This window comes from Balaenoptera acutorostrata, chromosome 14 (assembly GCF_949987535.1).
Source record: "Balaenoptera acutorostrata chromosome 14, mBalAcu1.1, whole genome shotgun sequence".
In the NCBI taxonomy this organism is placed as follows: domain Eukaryota; kingdom Metazoa; phylum Chordata; class Mammalia; order Artiodactyla; family Balaenopteridae; genus Balaenoptera; species Balaenoptera acutorostrata.
This window is the reverse complement of record NC_080077.1, coordinates 66,140,413-66,164,765: the sequence shown is the minus strand read 5'-3', so window position 1 is coordinate 66,164,765 and position 24,353 is coordinate 66,140,413. Positions and strand designations below refer to the sequence as shown.

Genomic DNA, 24,353 nt, shown 5'->3' with positions numbered 1-24,353 from the left:
TTTTATCTAAATTTCACTCATATTTTCAATAAATTAAGCCATATGAATCTGCTAGTACTTGAAAGCTTCTGGCTTACAAAAATGTTAATTTCGTAAAATTCAACTTAGAGAAGCAAATATTTACTTGCACTTATGCTATATTGTTTTATAAATGGTTTCTTGGTGTGAGATGTATACGCTCAAGAACTATCATCAGCTTCTTAAAGGATAACAACGTATCTTATGCCTTAGTAACAAGATACACATTTAATAAGTTGTATTTTTAGAAGAAATTTCCAAAGATAGTCCCATTGTGATTACATTCTAAAATATCACTATGAAACACCAATATTGATCATAAAATCTAGGTTATCTCATGAAATTAAAATTTAAGTAAATCAATCAACAATAGATAATTTAAACAGATTTTATCAGGAAATTAAAAAAAGAAAGACAAGCTTCAACAACAAAATCAAACACAACCTTCCTCACCCTCCCCTCCGCAAATGATTCTTTTATTCATGTGACTCTCCCACTACAGGTGTGCAAGCTCAGCATGATTACATTTATTAAGGAGAAATATCCTTTGCAGGCTTCTATTATGTCCAGAGAATTTAAATAAAAAAAGAAAAAGCAATTCTTCAAAATGAAGACAAAATGAAATTAACTGAACCACTAATTTATGGTAATTATTGTGGTAATTTGTGGTAATAATTGTGAAAACTCAGCAATCATCTTTTTATGATTCTATAAAAGTTTCTTCTTATGAGCCATTACCTACATGTTCCCATAATATGAATATTAATGTATTAAATAAATCCTTTTAGTTTAAGTAGTGTAACACTTACATCTTGATTTGACATGTCCCAATAAGGTCTTTCTCCATAAGACATAACTTCCCACATGACTATTCCATAGCTCCATACGTCACTGGCTGATGTGAATTTCCGGTACTGGATGGCTTCAGGTGCTGTCCACCTTACTGGAATTTTTCCACCCTGTATAAAAAGAAATTGACATTTTAAGTATGTATAATAATGTATAAAACATTTGTAGCAGAACCATTAAGCTACAGTTAAACACTTGTGTATTTGGTTGGCAATTCAGCAGTATCAGGTCTATTCATCTTGAATTTCTCTAAGTGCACTTAAAGTTACTAATCTGTTTTTTAAAATGTCACAGTTAAGTTTTTATTTTTAAGGCAAATCAATAATGGACCTATGTGGTTGTAGGGCAAGAGTCTAGTCGAAAGGACAATAACAAATTAGAAAAAACAGCTACTAAAATGGAATGAAACATTGGAATAATATCAATAGTATATAAGTAAATCCTCATATTTTCCCTTTTTCTAATCTTACAAAAGTTATAAGAATTATCATAGTTAATCTTTTATTAAAACCTTTATTAAAATGGGATTATATTTTTATGCTACAATTATGACTGCTAGTAACCAAACATTGTATGTGTATATTATTTATATGAACATCCCAATATAAAATAAGCTGTTCTCATTTTTATCATTACTTCTCGTCTTAGCCTATATGTAGATTGTAAAAGCAACAAAGATTCTTCCAAAAGGAAAAAAATAGCAACAACAAAAAGCTGAGATCAATTTGCCTCTTTTCTCCCATTTAGTTTTGTATTATTAGGCCCTGCTTTCTTGGTAGGAAAATCGCAGGAATATGAAAAGGTGCATAATAGACTTTTTCTTACGGTCGTTGTATAGACAGCTTCTGGATCGTCCTCTATAACCCGGGACAGGCCGAAATCTGACACTTTACAAACAAGATTGCTGTTGACAAGAATATTACGAGCTGCAAGGTCCCTGTGAACATATCCCATATCGGCCAAATATCTCATTCCAGCAGCAATTCCTCTCAGCATTCCTACTAACTGAATGACTGTAAATTGCCCATCGTGTTTCTACAGGAAGACAAAAATGAAAGTCCAGTTAGCTATGCTTTGAAAGGGAAAAAAAAATCACCATGAAAAACGTCTGCACCCTAGTCATTTTCTATTGTATACTAGGAATCACCAGTTAATTTTCTATGTAGTGTAGACACTTGTGAAAAACATAACAGGTGCTGATTTAACTTGATAGATAGTCAGGTAATAGAGTTCTGATAATCATTTAGTTATTTATATGGATGTGTTGTTCTGATAATCATTTAGTTATTTACATGGATGTGTTGTTAACATTAACTAATAATAATTTCAGATTGTGCAAATCCATAAGTATACGCTAATTTTTAAGTCGAAGTTAGGGAATGGAATATAAAAAAAAAAAGATCCCTGACAGTTAACTGTTTTCCTCACTTGCCAAAAATTACACAAATAATCTAAAAATATAAAAGGGATAAAGACACATATATTAGCTTTCTTTCTCTAAATGGTAAAAAATGTAAAGGTGAAAAAACTTCTGAGTAAAGATGAAGACAAACTAAGAGGTAGAAAAGGATTATACTGGCTGACTTAGTTTTCATTTTATACTTTTCATTGTTGTGCTATCCGTAGGTACATTACTTATAACCAAGATTCTCTAAAATACATGTACTAGCAAGTAGAATTGAGCACTCTTTGCAACCAACTGGCCACCATATATTTTTAACCCACAGATTTCTCCAATTGAATTACAGATACGGTGCATGAGGACCGTGGATTGAGTAGATGAGCTTGCTAGGTGATGCTTTCTTCCAGAGAGTTGACAGTTATGCATATCATCTTGCATGTCATATGCAAGATGACAGTTGCGTCTTGCATATCATCAAGATGCAGCAATAAAGACCTCTCAAAATCCCCTGAATCCTTATTAAACTGATCATTCTAGATCATGTATGTTCTCATTTTTTTCTCTTTGCCATTTGAAAAAATGTTAACATGTGTTCACGTTCTTAGGTGGAAAGTCTCTGAATGTAAAAATACGTATGTTTTTATGTTTAGAATTTATTATTTATAAAAATAACATACTTGTAACTCTAAAAAGGTTCATAATTCTTTATTTTAGGCTTGGTGTTCACATAACGATATAATAGAAATGGTTCCACAGAGCAGAGCTGGGATCATCCTACCAACATTGAATGGCTATCTCACTTCTCAGTCTTCTCTGTATTACGTCTGTATTTCATTTATAATTGTACTGAAAAAGTAAAATATTACGCTACAACAGGTATTCAAATTACGGGGCTTCAGGTATCCTCCGTACTTGTGGTAATATGTCAATGGAAACTATTTTTTAACTACATTGTATCACTTAAATGCTCAAAAATATTCTAGTTCAATCCAGTCTAAGACTCTATTAATCTGCTTTTCAAAGACAATTTTGTGACCTGTTGAAGTTCATACTGTTCACATTTTACACTGCAAAGAAAAGTTCAGAAAACTACATTGGTAGCATGTATAGTATATTTAGAATGGGAGAATAACTTTGTTACTTACCCTGAGAAATGCATCTAGGGCTCCATTTTCCATGAATTCTATTACAATCATGACTGGTTTCCCTAAAATTACAAAAATATATACATAAGAAAAAACAGTGTTGCTTCCAAAACCGTAGTCTAAACTTCGTATTTATCCTCTTTCTCACTCCGGATAAAACACGTGGTGCTCTTTTGAAAGACTGACTGGGTGAGCGGTGAGTATTTTTAACGCTTTTAGTGCTGCTAAACGCAAAGAGTCATTAACTGTCTGTTTGGAACGTGGTCATGATTCATAAAATTAAACAGTAAAAGTCAATGTGTTCTTCTGACTCCTGCTGTGTGAACAAAACTCAGAGAAAATGACACTTTACGGAAAATGTGAAGACTAAACTGTATTACTTTTGTGGCTTTGAAGCTAAATGAAAATATCTGTCACTCCATCTATCTATCAGATATATTCTTTAGCTCTAAAGCTGCATTCATTTATCCTGATTTTTTTTTCTGAGATGGTAACACAAGAGAGAATTTAGTCAGTTACATAACAAGAAAAAAAATTCATTAAGAATATGCAATGTATTTACAATTTGATTTTTTAGTATCTATGAAATAACACTAATTTCTGACAGTTCGCTGGATAAATGAAATATATAATCAATATCTACCTCTTGTAACAACCCCTTCCAAATGGACAACATTTGGGTGGTCAAACTGTCCCATGATGCTGGCTTCACATAAAAAGTCTCTCCTCTGTTTTTCTGTGTAACCAACTTTCAGGGTTTTTATGGCTACTGCAACATCTCTTTTCCCTGGAAGTTTCAAACGACCACTGCAGACTTCTCCAAATTCTCCTGAAGTAACAGAACAGGGAGGTGTATTTTAATGTCAGAAATATTTCCTCTCTTAAAGTAAATGCATTAAATTCTTTAAAAGCACTTTTAAACTTTCCTAAACTATCTGTTACACAAACTATTTTTTTTAACTGGGTTAACAAAAACTCTTTCAGAAACAACGTTCAGGTTTGAAATACGCTGCTTAATGTACACTGCTTACTAGAGTATAAGGGCACATTAGCAAATTCTAAACATTGCTGTTGTTTTCACAGCTTGAGAAGCAAATACTTCTCAAAGATTTAAAAATCTGGAATTCATAGCTACTTATGTCTGCTAGATTTAATGGACTTGATCCAAAAATGTATAATTATTCTGAAGATACATTGTATCCACAGAAAATAATGCTCCTTTTAAATAATTCATACATATTAATCTTCTACATGGAATTACACAGCACAACGGCTAATACCTAAAGCTTAGCAGGAAGATGGTAAATCAAGTCAGAGGAAATGTATATTCCAGCAAAATTCGGGACATTCTAATTATTTTAAATACGAAGTCATTTCTTGGACAGGCCAGAACTATTATGAAGTAGCTTATAATAGAAAGATATCTTAAAAATCCAACAGAAGACAAAAGATACACGATTCTCTGCACCACATGCTTCTTTTTCACTTTTTTCTTAAGATTTCATAAACAAGTACAGGCTCATTGCTTCTAACAGTTCAGGTAAATGCAAAGGTTCTATACTTGAGTTATAATTATTTGCCTGTCATTATGATGTATGACTTTCGATCTTGGCTAAATGGAACAGCTGAACAAGGAAGCTACAACAGCCTTACCTGCTCCAATCACACGCTCAATTTTAATACAGGAGGCATCTAGCTCCTTGGCGAATTGATGGACAGCTCTATTTGGGTCCTCATAGGTTTCAGGGTCAATGTAGGTTTTGGTGCCTGGAAATTTAACTGTAATGATGTAAGAAAGCATGACTGTGATGAAGCAAAGCACTTATTGTGCAGTCAGCCCAGGAATTTCATTATGCAGAGTGCTCCTTGGAACAGTGAACTTGCTTCCATATCACCTGATTCACAGCAGTTTTAACAGACTACTTCAGTCTGCGGGCGTATAGGTATTATCTGCAAGCTTCTATAGGTAACATAGGATCCAGCTCATACGTTACTAACTGAATTGCTTTTCCAGTAAATCAACAAAGGACATCACCGAAATTCTCTGACATGACTCTTATCCGACTGGAGGTTTAATTAAATTCACTGCTATCATGGCATAGTTCAAGCCATACTGAGGTTTGTAATGGACTTGGAAACACATTTGTAAATCTATCATTCAGTCAATCAATCAAATTAATACACTGGGAAAAGAAGGCATTTCATTTACAGGTAGCCTACTACACTGACAGCAATATTAAAAACAGTTAGACATCTTACTTATTCTTTTGATTTATTTTTTTAAAGACCAACCACCATTGACATAGACATATAAATTAATACAAGATGTGAGGGACTGCTATCACAGAATCAGAGAGAAATCTACTATGACACAGTTTCTTCTTCACCTTGAAGGGCAATAGAGGCCAGATGTACAAAGTGCAGAGTAAAGTTAGAAAATTTACAATATTCCTGGGATCTGCTAACCATGTATGACAGCAATTTGAAAGAGGAATGGTTTATATGAACTTTCAATTATAAGGCTCTGGAAGATCTTAACTGCTATGAGGAGGTAGCCAATATCCCTCAGAAAAGGTAGTCAAAATTCAAACAACATAGAATCATCTTAAAATCTTCTTGAAATGCACCCAGAAGCATGCAGGTAACAGATAATGCTATGTCAACTTTAAATCAATTACAATAATGTATTCCAAATCTAATCATTTGGTTAAAGACAAAGATAAGATAGATAGGCATATATTTGGTTATATTAATGCAATGAAAAGATACACTATATCCTCAAAAAAAACTTTATTGTTTTTAACAAAGCCACTGAACAATCTTTTCATTAAATCTTACTATTTGGAGAACAATATATTTCTTTATGTATTACACTGTAGCCTAACTGTGCTTATGTCATCACATCAAATTGAAATTATATTTTTAAAATAAGCATATAACAAACAAAAAGAAGCAGAATGTATAAAGGAAAAATGGGATTTAAAAATCTTGAATTATTCTGCTGTAGTTGACTGTTTATCCAAAATTGATTGTCTGAAACAATTACTGTTGCAGTCTATAAAACTGACAGATGCTCATTTGTTACTAAAGCTGAACATGAAAAAAAAAAAAAAAACACAAGAAGAAAAGAGAGAGGGGATAGAAAGAGAAAAGAGAGAAAAAGGAGTACAGGGAAGGGGGGGGGGAAGAGAAAAAGAGAGAAGGGAAGAAAACAATAGGTTAACCTCCTAGATTGGTAGGCAGATGGAGAATGAGCCATCTTCTCCCTTTTTATTCTCTTCCTTTCTTTCATTGTTTGTTTGTTTGTTTTTTTCTTTTTGGTTTGGTTTTGTGATACGGGAGCTGGACTGGAGGTAGCCTTCTGCATCGCAAACGGGTCTCTGATGGTTCTTTATTCAAGCTGTCATAAAACATTTTGACAGGCCAGAGCAATTTTGGCATAAAAACATGAAATACTGCCCAGCTTAGATTCAAAGACATTGTTAGAAGAAATGGTAGGAGGAAACAAAATGTAAATTGGAATTGCTTCACTAAACTCCTCCATCGTGTTTATATCTTTAAGTGTAACACTTGGGGCCATGGAGAGTGGAGGGCACCTGATACAAATGACTGGACATTCTATTAAATTCAGTGCTCTAAAAGCTAGTAAAATGGTTGCTTTCATGTTTCTGTAAAAATTCAATCTGGTGTCTTAGCACCTCAGGAAATTGTCTGTATACTAAAGGAATAAAAGGACACCAACTTGTAAATAGCTGGTGACCACAGTGTCGTACTTTACGTATTGTAAATACAGCCATAAAATCAAATAAAATGCCTGGTTCTCATCAAGTGACAAGAAAAGATATCCTTGTAAAAAGGGTAATTCAAAAATATCAAGGTTTTACCAAGATAGGATATCTTAAGTGTACTTTGTTTTTTTTTCATTATTCGTTTCAAAATGGATGCTTTAAAATAAGAAAAATTTTGATGTAATTTCTGAATATTTTGGTCTATTGTTTTTCCTGATTTAAGAGTATGAGCTTTTTCGTGTTTTAATATCTCATTTACATTTCCCATGAATGTTAAACATCTTAAAACCAACACTGATATTTTGCTCTAGAGATGAAAACTGTTTATATATACCTCAAGCTTATCTTTTCTATGTTAGCAGGTAAAACATGCAGCTTTATTTTTTTCTAATTACAAACTGGATGTCAAATGTAAAAAAAGGGGATGGCATCAAAATAGCAAAACTGAGTGATGACAATTAAGCATTAGGCTATACATCATGTTTTAGGTAAGCCATGTTTTAATTTACCTTCAGCATTAACCTGCAAGCTAAAAGCAAATAAACTAAGAGGCAGCATTTGATCATTTGGGGATGTCTCAGATATCCTCAGTAAAGAAAAGAAAAGTGACATACTGATTAAGGTATTATTAAATGATTTTGCCATCAAATTATTAACATATGGATAGAGTCAAGGATTCCAGCAACTATAGTCTTATGTCACTCTTCTATATACATTTTAAACTAGATACAAAAATTAATGCATTCAAGTTTTGATCCTCTCCTTTCTGTCTGGGGAAGTGTTAAAAGTATTCTCTCATGTCATGAAAAAGAAAAAAAATGTAACTTCCACTTTTTCTGTATATCCTCTAGGTGTAAACGGCCTATGGTACTCTCATTACTGGGACTTGTCACAAAATCACTGCCAGATTAGCAAGAGGACGCACTGACATTGGGAGCATATCAAATAATCCCAGGGGGGAGGGGGCAGAATCACAGGTATTCAGTCATAATCAGGGGCAGATTTAAGTTTTGTGGGTCTTGAACCTTCTACAATTTGGGATACTTTCTTTAAGAAAAAATATTCTACACACTAATTTCCTAGGGCTCGTCCAGGGCCTTGAAAGGAGTCTGTGAAAGTGAGAGGCCTTGAAACTTAAACTTCATGATAAAGCGCCCTTTGGTCATACCTTTTACTATAATTTCTAGTGTCCCAATACCCTTCCTGCCGTCAGTGGTTGGAATTTTACAGAGTTTCATCATCAATTTGGATATGTAATATGTAAAGCCACTTTTCTTTTGAAAACTAAAGTTAAGGGAACTATTGGTTCAACAATTAATAACACACTGAAGAAACTTAGGAATGATAATAATGGTGTTCACAATTTGTGTTTTTTCAACCACACATTTCCCTGATTGATGCTTACATATTCCTGTGACTTTAGAAGGGGTATATGACAATATCTTCTTAGATACTGACATAAGAGTTTGATAAATAACACAAAAATAGATGTAATTCTTATGCCATTTACAGGAAATTTATCTCCCCATGAGAAATTTTCATAAAGATTATGGTTACTAAGAAAAATAATAAATAAAATTATTTTTCAATATTTTCAAGGATTAAAAATAGGAATAATGGGTTTGGATAAGAGCATCATCAATTATCAGAACTAAAATCATTTCCCTGTTAGGATTTTACTTTGACTGCAAGAAGTCAACATTTACTTGTATGGCTCTCAGTTTTTCACTTGCCATCCACATGCAACAACGATAAGATTAATGCAGTCGGGCATCTATTTTCTTTGGTTCCCTGAGCTTTCTTCTGATATTATTTCTAAAATGAACTTTTAAGAATCAGGTAGCCCAAATCCACAGGAAAACATCAGAGGATTGAATCCTATTATTATACTATTTACGTCCTTTGAAATATCATCTGTGATGGACATTTTACAGTAGATGGAGAGAAAGAGGCTCCTTAGCTTAGTCTTTCATTATATAATCACTCATTGGGTAGAAAAAAAAGGGCCTATCCTTTTAACTTGAAATGAATTCCTGAGCTACAACATGGGCACATGCAACATTTAATGAATCATTATTAGAATGATATGAAACACTTGGGCAAAGTTTGCAAAAGGAACAATTGTGACATAAAAGCTGCTGAATATCCTTGTAGTTATATTAAAATTTCTTATGAGAGATTACATGTCTGAATATATTTTTAAAAAATTCACATCATATGATCTTCATTCTGCATATCTTGTTCAAATGTTTTAAAGTAACATTTTTGAGCTCATGATATATTTTCAAGCCTGATGCATTAGGAATTTATTCATGCCAATATTAACAACCAGGTTTCTGTATTAATTGGGGTAAATAATAATAAAGAAAAGCTAAACACTTACAATGAAAGTAAAGCTCTTCATCCCCTTCTTGGTCAGCTTTGCTATAACCACAGTGCCTGGAAAAAAATCAGATTTTTGATGATTATTCTCAACCAATAATCTCACTTTATATATTTAAAATTCAGTATGATATACCTTAATTACTTAACAACATGCTAGTTAGAGCTATAAACAAAATACATAAACTTTCTGTCCATAGTTCTGAACTCAATAATAATATAGCAATTCACATGATTTAAAAAAAGCAGGGAATAGAAAGTCTTTGTGTGAGACATTGTAGAAGGGACATATTTCATAGATTTAGATTTATCAATGAGTGAATATTTGCTTATATTTTTTCCTGAAACAACAACAACAACAACAACAGATTTTAAATGGTTTCCACAAACCGTTACCTAAAAGAGTAAATCTTTCCCCAGGTGTCTTCTATATTTATTACAAAAATCTAACTCTGAAAATAACTAATAAAAAGTCATCCAATAGAAATTACAATACTCATTCCTCTTAAACTAAAGGCAATGATCAAGCTCACACTACATTCTGACCTTGGGAGAATGGAAATCTATTGACTTTCAATGTTTCATATGAGACAACAAATGTTTGCATTTACTATTTAACATTCTAAACTCAACAATAAGTAATAGGCTGACATAATTCTGAAAAATCAACACATTTTATATTAGAGATTAGAACAAATTTGTCTTCTACCTTCTTCCAATGATGAATCCAAAGACCATGAACACCAAAATGATGGTCCCGGCCACTGCAACCACGGCAATTATAATAACAGGGTTCTGTTCACTGGAGACTGCTGTAGCTATAAACAGAAAAAAAAAAAGGCTCAATAAAACACTCAATATCTTGCAAGCACTTGAGAGAGGTTAAACAAAATCTTATAAACAAGACAGCTATGCTATTAAATTCACCTTTAATTTAAATGCATTCTATTGTAACATAAATTTAAATAAACATTTATTTTTCCATTGTAAATAAGTGGTAAGGACAATACTTTCATCTATTTTATATTCTTCAGCTAGAAAAGATCCCTACAAAATGCCTTATTGAATGGCTATCCCCTGATTAATTGTTGGAAACTTAGTTATAAATCAAGAGAGAAAGATCTTTCATCTACAATTGCTATTAAATCCTTATTTTTCCCTCAGTGAGGTATTTGATCCCTCTGTGTCTGTTTTCCTGGTGTGTAAAAAAGGAACCCAAATACATACTCTCAGCATTTTTCAAAGCACCTTAAATGATTTATCTCTCATATCATCAATATAGAATAAAAATCATCATGTAATCATAGTAAATCATTATGAATTTATAATCCACCTTAATTAAGGAAAATGAACAGAATTACTGGTATTAATTTGACAAAGTAGGCAATATACACATTTGAGAGTTTAAGAGCTAGGCTATTTATGAAAGAGCCAACTTTCTGCAAGCACTGTAAAAAACATTTTTGCATTATCTAATTGTAGTTGCTTCCTGTACAATGCTAAGTGATTCTTCTACGCTCATTAAGGCAAGCCCAGCTGAACCTTTCTGAGAGTCTCTTTGGGAACAGTATATGTTTACATGTCCTTTAAAGCAGCCTCTGATTCTGATTCTTCATCGAGTCACACGGCCTTCTAACTTGGATTTTTCCAAATTAGTGAAGTTTTACTTATCTGGCAATTCACAATTGTCACATTTTCCCCAGAGCATTATATTTTCAATACCAGTATAGACTTCATAAAATAATCAAAAGAATGCAACACAATGAAAATATATATTCCAATCGCTGATCCAGTTGCAAATTGATAATTATATAATATCAAACTAATATAGTTTGCTTATTTCTGAAAAAATCAACAGCTGTAATCTTTAAGGTAGGATGGAAAATACTACTCCTTCTTGGTGTGGCAAGGGACTCAGTCTCCAGAGCAGTAAATTTTATGTAGGCAGAGTGTGTCTTGCCCCAACAGGAAGCATAAATTTTTCTGATTGGCCTTTCTCTAGTTTATCTACGTCTCCCTCCTTTGACAACTCATCTCTTAATTTTGTATACCTATGCTAACTATAGATAGTTCTTATGTTGAAAAACAGTAAAAACAGCTCTGGTGTATTGGTTTCTGAAAAGAGGTATTATACACACTCCGTAATTCAGCACCTGCTGATTTGCTCCCTGAGGGAATGAAACAAGGGAAAAAGAAAAAGAAGAAAAAGAAAGCAACTTTACAGCTTTAATTTCTGAATTACAGCCTATTATGATTAAACAGAGAAAAGATGCCTTCAAGTATTTTTCTTGGTTTGGTTGTTTTTTGTTTTTATCTGTCTTTTAATATATATTAAGAGAGGAAAAAGAATGGAGTAGTTTTGTTCATGAGAAAGGAAAAAATTAAACACGTATGTGTAGAAATTGTTTTCATTCAATCTGTCCCATGGGTCTAATTTTTTGCTTGTCTTAGGCTCTGTTCTGCCCATAGCTTCAGAAACAGAACTCCAATGAGAAAACTGAACTCAGGTGAATGATGAATTAGAGTTTGTGAATATTTACTTACATGTTTTTATATATATTCAGGGTCACACTTTAATCTTAACATAGTCAAAATTTATGGTTCATATTTTCATTTAATTCATGGATAATACATTTTAAAAGTAATTTATATGTGTCATAATCACTACACCATGATTTAAAAATTGTGAAAACAGTAGCGTTGGCTCTGTGCAGAAGCGGATTTTAGGATGTAGGTGCAATGGAATAATCTGAGTTCTCTTTCCAAACAGTGCTCAGGTAACTTCTCTTTGGTGGCATCTTCCTTCTTGCCCTCCTTCCTAGCACAGAGGATCACTGTTTCCTGACACTCTGATAGCACTGGGCCATGCACTCTACCAGTGCTCAATTGTACGGTCAGAACTTGTGTACAAGTTTCTCTCTTTTCACTAACTGAGAGCATCAAATGTGTCATGTGTTTTTGTACTTCCCTAATTCTTAGCACAGTAACGTGTGCTAAATCAGTAGTTCTTAAAAGGTGTCTGGGAAACCCTGAGGGTTCCTCAGGAACATTCCAGGGAATCTGCAAGGTCAACACTATTTTCATTTAATGTTATTTGCCTTTTTCACTCTCACATGCTTACAAGTGCACAGTTGAGTTTCCCAAGAACTTACATGACACGTGATAATATCACTCTGATGGCTAATGAAATGCGTATTGTGTATACTTGTGTTTTAAAAATTTCTCAGTTTTAATTTCTAAAGTGGTGAACATAAATAAATATAACCCAAATAGTCAAAATCTATTTGGGGATCTTCAATAGTTTTTAATAGCTTGTAAGGGTTCCTGTGACCAAAAGGCTTGAGAATGGCTGTCCTAAATAAGAAAAGCTGACATTCAAGACTGTCTGTGTGCTAGGCACTGAACTTGGCACTTTGGGTACATTAACTTATTTAATCCTCAGGCTACTCTGAGAGCTGGGTGCTGCTATCCTAGCAACTTCTGCACAGAGAAGTAGCTCATCCAAAGTCACACAAATGGACATGGCAGAGCTGAAATGTGAATACAGGAATATGTCTACTAGCTCCGACTGATCCTGATAATCTGTTTTTTTGATGACTGTGAGGTATTCCTTTCTTGCTTACTTACTGACTGCCTTCTATGCATCAAGCACTATATTAGGCGCTGGCAAGACTAAAGTAAGAAAAGGAGATATGGATTGTTCTTTCATCAACTTGACCTTCCAGTGGAGAGACTACTATTCTGATGATAAAAAATCACCAAATCCTTTCTAATGCAAAATTCATTTTTAACATTAATTTCATGTGCTCATTCATGTTCTACTATTTCATCTCAATTCCTCTGAGGGTTAGTTACTTCACTGTTAAATAATGAAAATAATATCTATGAACCTCAGCACTAGTAAATAATAGTTTGACCCAATATTCTTAATTTACGAAGTCAGGAAAATGTACAAACTCATTTTTGAAAGTTTTCAAACCTAAACCTTTAACTGATAAAGAATGTTTGGGTAAGTATAGCTGATTGATGGTTCTTTAAGTTTGAACTATTCATTAGAATATGAAAAAAAACATAGTTTGAATTGTTTTATTGTATTAGAAATTACAAAGTAAAATATCAAGAGATCAGTCTAAATGAAAAACTACTGCAACACATTTAACAGAAGACCACTCAAATGTTTAAATGTTGAAATATTAGTGTAAAACACTGTAATTTTTTGGGGCCATTGAACTTAGATATTCTCAGTTTTAATCTTACACACTCCATTTAAAAAAGATGACAAAGAATAATGATAATAAGTTTATCACATCATATTATGTGAAATCTTTTTCAATTGATGACTTTTGTGTCTATAATTCTATATAAATGATTTATATTTCAAATTTATTTCAACATATGTTTTATTATTTGAGGCTCTGAGAGTTACTGCTTAATTTAAAAATATAACAAAATATTTTGAAAAAAGACTACTGTTAGCAAACTTAATAAGCAATGGCTAATGCAAAAGAATTTACCAATTTATTCTACCTTTTAAAAGAGCTAGAAAAATATTCTCCCGAAGTCAAAATAACTCTTTGATCAAAATTGTATTGATTTAATTTATTTAAAAAATTTTCTATTAAAAATTGAGAAAACAAAATCATATAATATTTTTTAGCTAATATTTGTGTAGAAGTCCACAGGAACACTAGATTGGTAAGGAGAGGAGGAGGTAACAGCTGGGTGAACCTTGAGTCTGAGTAATATCGAGAGAAATCAAAAACTTCCAAAACACAGAAACACACTCTGAGGCTTCAACCTAGCTGAATAACAACCAGCAGTGGTACTCAAGCTGTTCTAAACTTGCACTCTGACAGTAGACTGGGATGTGCGTCCTAAGATACATCTGCTTATTTGTGATACACTATAGACACATGTATTTTTGTTATGTTCCTATGCTGCATTATAAAACACAAAGTGATAAAGGGGATTCGAGATATTGCTGATGTTCTATTTTTAAGCTGAGTGGTAGATACAGAGATATTCAATTAATTCTTCTTAATATTTCACATATACTTTAAATATGTCATTTAGTATGTTGGAAATATTTCATAAAAATGAAAAAAGATGACAAAAATAAAAAGAATGACAAGGTCTAAGATCTTCTTCTTGAATGGCAAGTTTTGAAATCATTGCTAAAAGGTAAGTAGCTTGAATTAACCATGATTATTATAAACCACCTTTCTCTGGCCCACCCTGGTGTACATCCTGGCTTCATTTGGGGGTTTCCGGCTTCATTTGGGGGTTTTCCTGGCTTCATTTGGCTTCATTTTGGGGGCAGCTTTGACTGACAACTAGAGTAAGATCATTTTGGGGTCTACCAAAACAGTCTGTATCAATACACATTTGAACAAGTCCTGCTTCTGTTTCTGACTTTATCTTTTCAAAATAAACCCAGTTTGTATTAAAGAAACTAATTTAAGTCACAAGGGTATACATCACAAAACTGCAAATTTTAAATTATTATTCTGAATAACCTTTACAAAGAATATATACATACATATGCATATACATTCACCTTTAAAAGTAAAAATCATCTTGAACTAAATCATCGCCCCCAGTACTGAAAAAAAAAATGCCAGAGTTATAGAGAGTAAGAATCCAAACCAAAGATGGTAATTACCTTCAAACATTTTACCTGTAGCTTCCTCTAGTGTAGCAACATCAAGTCTGGGACTGTAATTTCCATAACCAGCAGCAGTAAAAGCCCGAATCTGGAAAACATACACTGTTCCTGGCTTCAGGTTATTAATGGAGGCCGAAGTGGACTTGGTTTTTAATGTAGAGTAGGTTCGTTCCCTTTGATCCTAGAATCAATACAGGGAATATTTAATTGTGATTGCAACCAGGCAATTTGACAGCCAATTCTTGCAATTTATTTCAATTTGCTGCATTGTTTTTATAAAGGTTACATTGTACCCTGTGGAATATTGGAACACTCAGTTTTTTCTCAGATAATATAAAACGTAAATGTGAGCACATGCCTTTGTTCTATAAATTTCAAAGAGAAATAATTTTTTAAAAACATTTATGATGTTTTGAGCCTTTGCTTTGTTGGTAGAGGGCACAGTGGCAAGAACTATTTATCCATAAATATAATCAAATGTCCTTTTGACCAAGACATAAGTACACTTGTAAAATCTACAGTTTAGTAGAGGTCTTCACTTCATAATGTGGTTCTCTTAATACTGTTCCTGAATGTTATTCAACAAGCAAAAAGCCACAGGCTAAAAATTTTTATGGAAATCTATAAAATCAAGAAACTTAGCTAATATCACCAGCATAGTGACATATCAATTGTTTTCATTAAAAATTGCATTTCTCAGGGGACTTCCCTGGCAGTCCAGTGGTTAAGACTCTGGGCTTCCACTGCATGGGGCACGGGTTTGATCCCTGGTCGTGCATGCCATGCCGCACGGTGCGGCTAAAAAAAAGAAAAATGTATTTCTCACAGAATAAAACCACTTTTACAAAATAGCATTTGATGGAATATTTGAAGTTAAAACTATTAATATAAAAGTTAATGTCTTAAATATAAAACTTAAAGTATTATATAATTTATGATTTAGCAATATTTTAAACATCTCAGTTCAATTTCCCCGTTTTTCAGATATGAAAACTGAGGCTTGAAGAGTTTAAAAATGTGTTTATCATATTACATATGATAAGCTTAAGAATGGAATAATTAAAAAATCAAGACTATAAAACACTCCATCTAAACAATAGCTAAATGAATAAAAATTTAAAGCTTAGTTGATATGATTCTAATGTGTTGTTTATGAAAAAAGTTATAAAAACTACTCATCAAAATATACAATTTTAGACGGGTTCTTACTTGTTCAATAATAAATACCTGCACTCAGCTGTGTCTAGAAATAAAACTATTCAGTGAAATCTGAAAATGTTGGTTTCGTTGTTTGATTTACCTTCACGATGATATTTGCAAAAGCATAAATCAATGTATACTTAAACTGGATTTAGTGAAGCTGACTTGTAATTGTCTTCATTATAATCATTTATAAAAATGAGAGTTGATATTATAAATATATATTTACCTCAAATAAAAGAACTAGGCATAACTGATATTAGAAGACATAATGATATATACATTAGATCACAGGCTTACATACATTATAAAGCAATAGTATTATTTGTAAGATTATTTTGTAATTTGTAAAATTCAGTGAATGTAGATACACTGTTTCTGTCATGTAAAATAGAAAAGTAACTATTTGAACAAATTTATTCCAGAGCAAGGATTTGCAAAAATATTGTGTCGCATTGTAAGAAACTTTTCTCTCACTTACCACCTAACTTATATTTTTAAAATGTATCCCATTGCTTTTGAAATCTGATGAAATTTCAGAAGGGACTTAAAACTGTCAGAGTTCACAGGAAAACAGACCTAACAAACCCAACACTAAAAACAAGTATCCCCTTAGAAATACATTTGATGAGACAAGAAATGTATTCTCTGGTACAAAAATGAGGTATTTAAAATGTAACTTTGGCTATGGAAGTTACACATTCATAAAGGAAATAACAAGTAAAAATATTGTAAACTTAATCTGAACATTGAAACTAATCTTAAACTATCTGTTTTTCCATCAAAGTGAAAAAAAAGTGTCTATTGCCAAGGCACTGTATGCATTTAAACGATTCAATCAAGTCAATTCAGTCCCCAGGTATTTCCAAAGCTTTACGTTTCCATTTTGAAATTCTGTCTAAATGGTTAAAATGGTTATGTATATTAGAGTACTTCAGCTAATTAAGTCAATAATAGTAACACTTATTATTATTATTACTATTAGTAATAATAATAGTTTCCATGTTTCAAACCTTGAATCAGGTCTTCCTGAGAGGTACAGCCTAGAAAATAATTTGTGAACAGGGTTGTGTCTGTCTGTCTGTCTATCTTTCTCTAGATGGGTCAGAAATAAATGCACTCATACACTGAGATATGTCACTATTTACTAAAATTTAGCCATTATAGGGGATTAAAGGGGCAATACTTGAGTTTTAGCCATGCTATTTTTTTCATGGAGAGAAGGGTATAAAGAAGTAGTAGACATAATTAGTACAACATATATGAAATAAATTTCAGGAGGAATTTAAAGGAGTGAAATATCATCACCTGATTCTGAAGTTTGGAGAACACTACACATTTATTACAGAAAATATTCTTAGTTTTTTCAAATTACAAAATTATTTGAGGCCACGTCATTATCACCGAAACCACATACGTAAAATAAATCATCAAGGGCTCAAACAGACACCCTAAAAGAAACATTTTCGAAAACACAGAGGGGAAAAAAAATACCACATTGGGCCCTGTGGTTTCTGTGGTCCTAAACATCCTATATCTAATCATGAGGACATCAAAACTTGAATACCTAAACATACTACTAGTGGGATATTTTCATCTGTATAACACAGAAACTTAATACACAGAAAGTATCATTATAATAATGAACCAGAGATTCAGGGAGAGGGTTATTAAAAGTGGCTAAAGTTAACTATCTAGTTTGAAGCAGCTCCAAATAGCTGTTACAATGACCAGCTTTAGTCGACACAAGACACACCGAGCATCGTACGTGGTGGTACGTTTCAGCTGTTCTTAGCACTCACTTTCTCGTAATACTTGATTTCATATTCGGTGATGACTCCATTGGGATGCTCCGGTTCCTGCCAGGAAAGCTCCACACTCCGCTGCAGCACTCTCTCCTTCATTACTCCGCTCACTTGCGAGGGAGCTGTTTGGACAAGATGTGTCAATAAACAATGAGAAAATTCACTGGATGCCTCAAATCAAATGTCACAACTGATCAGTCCCATGCTGTGCCAGTTTCATTAAGGTAAAAGAAAGCACCTTTTCATAGCTCACAATTCAGAAGCTAATGAATATTCAAACAGGACCTTATTACTGTTCATAAACCTTAATAGAAATTTAAATTAAAGTGCAAACAGCAGAAGATAGCATTGTTCAAGTTAGTGAAAAAATGGAAATGATGGGGCTGAGAATGACAATTAGGCAAAGGAATGCTAATTAAGGCTACAAAATATGATTTCTAAGTCCAAATATTTATTTCACATGCAACAGCAGTACACTTTTTAAAAGAAACAAATAACTTGATACTGTGCCAGACAAAGTATATTAAATGGCTACTTTCACTTTCAATGAAAGGAATCAAACTTTAACATAATGTTTTTATGTTTCACGTGTGTGTCTGTGCGTGTGTGTGCGTGTGGGTGTTTTATACTTCATTAGGTTAAGGTGCGAGAAAATGGTAAGGCTTCTGTGACTTAAATACGTGCGTGATCACACATACACACACAGACTCTTCCACGTGTAATTTATACCTACGTAACCTAGGCTTCAAGCTTTGATAGAAGCAATTCAAGCTACAGTTTTGCTTTCTCTCTCTATACAGATAATAACATGCTAGAGTTCTTTCATCCTAATTAGTGGCATATACTCTTTTTGGTAGCTAAGACTGTGGAATGTAGCAAACTAATTTGCTCTGTCTAATTTGTTCAGTGACGATTAACTAGTTAATCTTCTCTGTCTAAATGAGTAGCTGCATTGGCTTGGCTGAATTTCAGTGGGGTCATTATGTTTCATGTATCATGCTCTATCTCATTCTGTAAAATATTTTCAGGCTGTTAATTTAATTTTCAGATGTCCAAAATTGTTAATAATCCTGCTGACAGAAAAGCAATTATATGGGTCTAAAGTTGTTTAAGCAAGCTTCTGATGTTTATCCCTTTGGCTTTATTTTGTTTCTTCTACTTCTTAATATTTTCTTATATCAATGTCTAGAAAAAACATTTGTCACTGCTGTCTGGCTTGACGATTTTGAGGGAAGGACCTGGAAGATGCATGACTCCCATTTCCTCTCAGATTACTAACAAAAGCATAACTAGGGCAGATTAAGTGGAACAACTTTCCCTTTAGGGGCATGCAGCTGAAGTACTCAACAGACTGTTTACAGACTAAATGCGTTTCTGATATGTTTCCAATGAAGCCAATTTCTAATAAGGAATCTTATTTTTGCCACGACTTTTAAAACCTGGATATATGCAGCGAAGAAGAACTTGTTTCTAAAGTAATTTCTCTCTCCACCCATAACATTTTTAGCATCTCAGCCAACTGTGTGGTTTAAGAAGCTGCATCCCCAAGCCATAGCCTTGGGAAACACATTCCCCAGCTAATGGTGAGATGAGATTCTACTTAGCCAGTAATCTCTAATAGTCTAATTTACTTAAAGCCATTCAAAAAATCTGTATTTTAATTTTGATTAGTAAAAACCAGAATGCAGCACAGGTGAGAATACTGCAATAGTCAATACATGAATTACTCAGTAAGGCTGCTGGGTCTCCGATCAGGGTTTACGGCATGATGTGCGCCACTTGGAAACAGGTTAAATGGAAATAGGTGGGAGCACTAGTAGGTGTCAATCTCTAGGTCTTCTTTGAACAACACACATAGCTTAATGTGATTTTCAGTGTAAGTCAAACTATAAAACACTTTGCTTAGTTCCTATCCCTAAACAGCAAGATGAGGGAGACGAGACACTGAATCCTCCAAAATATGGCAGAGACTTGGGGTATAAATGTACCTCATTTAGCTCTAATATGTTGCAGCAAGATCTAAGTATAGTACGAGACATGATTTCTGCAAGTTACACATTAACATTAAACTCATTACTCATCCTGGAAAAAGAACTTTTACCGATAAAATGATGGTAATTGGGAAATGGGGGGAAAGATGCCAAAAAACACATTTGAAATGTACAGTATTTTGAAGCCTGTAACACAGCACTAGCGGTGCAGTACTCTACAATGTATTTTCCCTCTTTTGTACAAAGAGCCATATCTGTCAGTGACTATACTCCTGATTTCCTGTGTATTTCTTATTTTTAAAAATTTATCCCTTGCTAATACTGTATCAAGCCACACATTTAAAAGAGTCAGAGACAGAAGTACTAGCACATGGCCCTTGAGAATAGATAAATTGCACGTAGGAAAAATCTTTCCCTACCTTATGTCCTTCAAATACAACACTTTGGTACATAAAAATTGATAATATTTTCCCTTGAGTTTCAAAATCTCAGGCATAGAGAATATACAACTCATAAGATATACAGTTTATAAACAAAAATATCTCTAAGCTAATCAGATTCTAACAGTCATGATTTGCAGATAAAGTTATACATAAAAGTAAAATTGAAAGAAATATTAAAAAACATTGATTTCTATGGTTAATATATTTGATCTGCTAAATTAATCACACTGTAACAATTTCACTAAGAATATGCTCTTACACCAAAAGATTCAATTAACTACAATCTGAAGTTCATTTTGAAAAGAATATGCATACAACTAATTAAATCATATACATACTTAACAACCCATAAGGTATTATGACATTTATAATTTTCATAATTATCAAAGTGAAATAAAATCTTTTGTAATTGGAATTAATGTGAAGCTAATAAATAGTAATCGACAATAGTAAATTGCCTGCATTGGAAAATGTAAGAAAACAAATTCAGAGAGGCAAGCTTTTAAACATGAATTTGTAGTAGAGTTTCTAAAAAATGATTAACAGATTAATTTCTCACCTAAGTTTCTAGAAATATTCAGCTATAAAAATTAATTTCAACTGAAGAAACAGATGGAATGTTTTGCCCTTAAATATTTTCAAGAATTATTGGGGACATATCTGGAGTCTACACAAATGACAGTGAAAGATGATCTTAGGAAATACAGAAATGTTTTCTGTGGTTTAAAGTGGTAAATCTCAACAGTATAAAAACAAAGTTGATGCAACAGAAAAGCAAAAGTCAAATAACAGGCTAAAAGGTAAATTTGTGGGCTAGGATCGTTTAGTATGAGGCTTTGAATTGAAAAATAATCAGTAAGAATGGTGGGTTTATGTACAGACCTGAACCAGTCAACATTTTCGAGATTTTGAGCTTCAAGCACTCATGCATGATCTTTGATCTTAATCAATTTTTAATGAAAATCCAAGTACAAAAATTATATTTAAGTTACAAGATGAAATGTACTCATAAGGGCTCCATTCCCCCTCACCCTATGCCCCCCAAAATGTTAAGCTTACCTGTATGTATGGAAACATTTCCTAGCATAAAGTGAGGAAAAAGACAATTTTAAAACATAATATAGTAAGCGAATGGCCCTCCAAACTCCATACTCTAATTTCTGGAATGTATGAATGTGCAACATTACAAGGCAAAAGGGACACTGCAGATGTAATTAAGGTGATAGACCTTACAATAAAGATATTATCTTGGACTTTTTCAAGTGGGCCCAATCTAATCACGTCAGTCCTTATGAGCAGAGAGATTTCTCCAGCCAGGGCTAGACAGATGTTGCGAAAGGTGAAGCCAGAGAGATCTGAAGCTTGAGAAGGAATCAACCCGCCACTGCTGGAGGAGTCACGTGGGGAACATAAGGTATGGGGGCAGCCTTTAAGGATCAAAGACATGCCCTAGGTGACAGAGGCAGAGAAATGGAGACCTCAATGGTACCAGCACAAAGGCCTGGAATTCTGACAACACCAATGAGGTTGGAAGTGGATCTTCCCCAGAGGCTCCAGATAAGAGCCCAGCCCATCTGACAACTTGACTTCAGCCCAAGAGGCTGGCAATTGAGGTTCCAGCTGAGCCCCGCCGTGCTCAGACCTCTGACCCACAGAACTGGGAGATAAGAAATGAGTGTTGTTTTGAAGTTTTTGTGGTAACTATTTATGGTAGCAATAGAAAACTAATACGTACAGTAAAGAAAGAATAGATTTACTGGAATTTTAACAAAGTCTATGAAAAAAGGTTAGTGATAGGATAGTTTAATAATGCAATATGTTGAAATTTATGTTGAAATAACATGGAATCAAGGAATTTTGATCTTGATTAGGACTCAAAACACACTGTCTTATAGAAAAGAAATCTCCATCATACATTTGGAAGAATTTTTTTTTTTTTTTGTGGTAGTACTTCAATGAAGTTCATGAATTTGATTTTGGATTTTAAAAGTAATTTATTTATACTAGTCATTATTTTCACTACATAAATTCTCCCACTAAATTTCAACAAAGAATGGTGAGTGGAAAAATAATATTTGTATTTCTAAATAATACAATCAGGAAAGATAGGTCAACAAGTATGAAATGACCTTTTACCACACACCTCAAGTTGTTACATCCATTGACACTTATTAGATTTCCATTAGGTAAACACAAAAAGTGAAAATGAAAAAATCTTTAGAACACAATCAAATGCAAATCTGACAATTATAGAATAATAGACTTTTATTGAACACTTTTGTTGCTTTATAGTATGGAGCTCATTTTTGTCATCCTTTGAAATAACAAATGTGTGTATTATTAGGAGTTTAGGATTTTATAATACACAACTTTTAGCTTTCTTACTCTTCCCCATAGGTGTTTCATTTTTGCACTACAGAACAAATGTATAAAAACACATGTAAATTTATTCCAATAACAAAAGAGTAGACCAAAAGCATACATGATCCAGTGGAGTATTATGTAACATATCAATTCAATTTTTAGGGTATTTAGGAATATGTAAAAAATTCTAACGTGATTTCACTAAACTTCAATTTCCTGGCTGTGAACAAAAAAGGGTCAGTAATAATATCATGAGCAATAAATACAAAATTTTATCTAAAAATTAAAGCACAGGGATTAAGGGCAATGGAGTGTGCAGGAATTATGAGCAATCCATTTGCAATATGTACCTGTCAAATTGTTTTTGGTTGGAGAGGAACATGATTTGTGGCTAAAACAAACATAAATCTCCTTCTATAATAAGCAGTTGAACAAATCAGTGGGAAATGAATTGATCTTTCTCAAAATTAAATTACGCTCTTTGCGTTGCTAGCTATCACCTACCAATTAGAATGATGATGTTTTATTCAAAAATGTAAAATACACAATATAATACATAAGACATATCACAGAATGGATTTCTAAATATATTTAAGAACAATTACTGAAAAGGCAACTTGAATAAGAGCTAAAATATAAGATCTGAAAGTTCTGTAACAAAAAATGAATGATATTGAACTGACAAAGCAGGAAAAAGAAAGCATTGTGATTGGGGTGCCAGTCAAGTATATACTGTGAGTAAAGTCAATATCGTTTCAGTAGGGTAATAACACTCCTCACAGAACAACAAACGTCACTACTCTGCTACTTGATCAACTAAGGATAGCGTTGTTCTTTAAAGCAACAGTCACAACATCTTTGCAAAAATGATCTGCTAATACATCTTTCTGAAAATAAAGTTTCCTCTGTTATCATCAGATGATTAGTAACCAATTGTTTGGAATGTTTAATTAATTACAATACGAGTTCGCACCTCTTGGAAAGTCTATGTAAAGTGCTTTAAAGGGCAAAGAGCTGAGGGCTGTGGAGAAAGCCACTGTGGCAACTGGTTCTAAAAACATATCTGGACTCCTGCTCATCTCTGCTTAAGTACTGAGTAAAATGTGAATTGATGAGGCCGTTAATTTGTAACTCCAGGTGCGTTTGCATTTTCATAGAATTACAATGTAATTGTAACTATCGATGTAAATAAAATAGAATATTGTAAAAACAGTAGGTATAAATTAGGCAGCTGCTCAGAACTAGCTGTATTATTCACACCAGTCCTACCCACAGAGGAATAACTAAATGATAACCTAACA

The 24,353-nt window shown here is 33.2% G+C and overlaps 1 protein-coding gene across 5 annotated transcripts in view; it reads right to left on the bottom strand.

Annotated features, from left to right (window-relative positions):
- The window catches only part of EPHA7 (EPH receptor A7), a 168,263-nt gene that overhangs the window by 13,961 nt on the left and 129,949 nt on the right, over positions 1-24,353 (bottom strand). The window contains exons 6-14 of one of the 5 annotated variants that reach the window (XM_007195968.3): positions 18,252-18,376; positions 15,247-15,430; positions 10,294-10,402; positions 9,586-9,641; positions 5,068-5,193; positions 4,058-4,243; positions 3,415-3,476; positions 1,693-1,902; positions 828-977 (exon numbers count right to left, since the gene is read on the bottom strand). In XM_007195968.3, coding sequence (XP_007196030.1) covers positions 828-977; positions 1,693-1,902; positions 3,415-3,476; positions 4,058-4,243; positions 5,068-5,193; positions 9,586-9,641; positions 10,294-10,402; positions 15,247-15,430; positions 18,252-18,376 — 1,208 coding nt within the window. The other 4 variants (XM_007195969.3, XM_007195970.3, XM_057527936.1 and 1 more) reach the window with 4 other exon arrangements.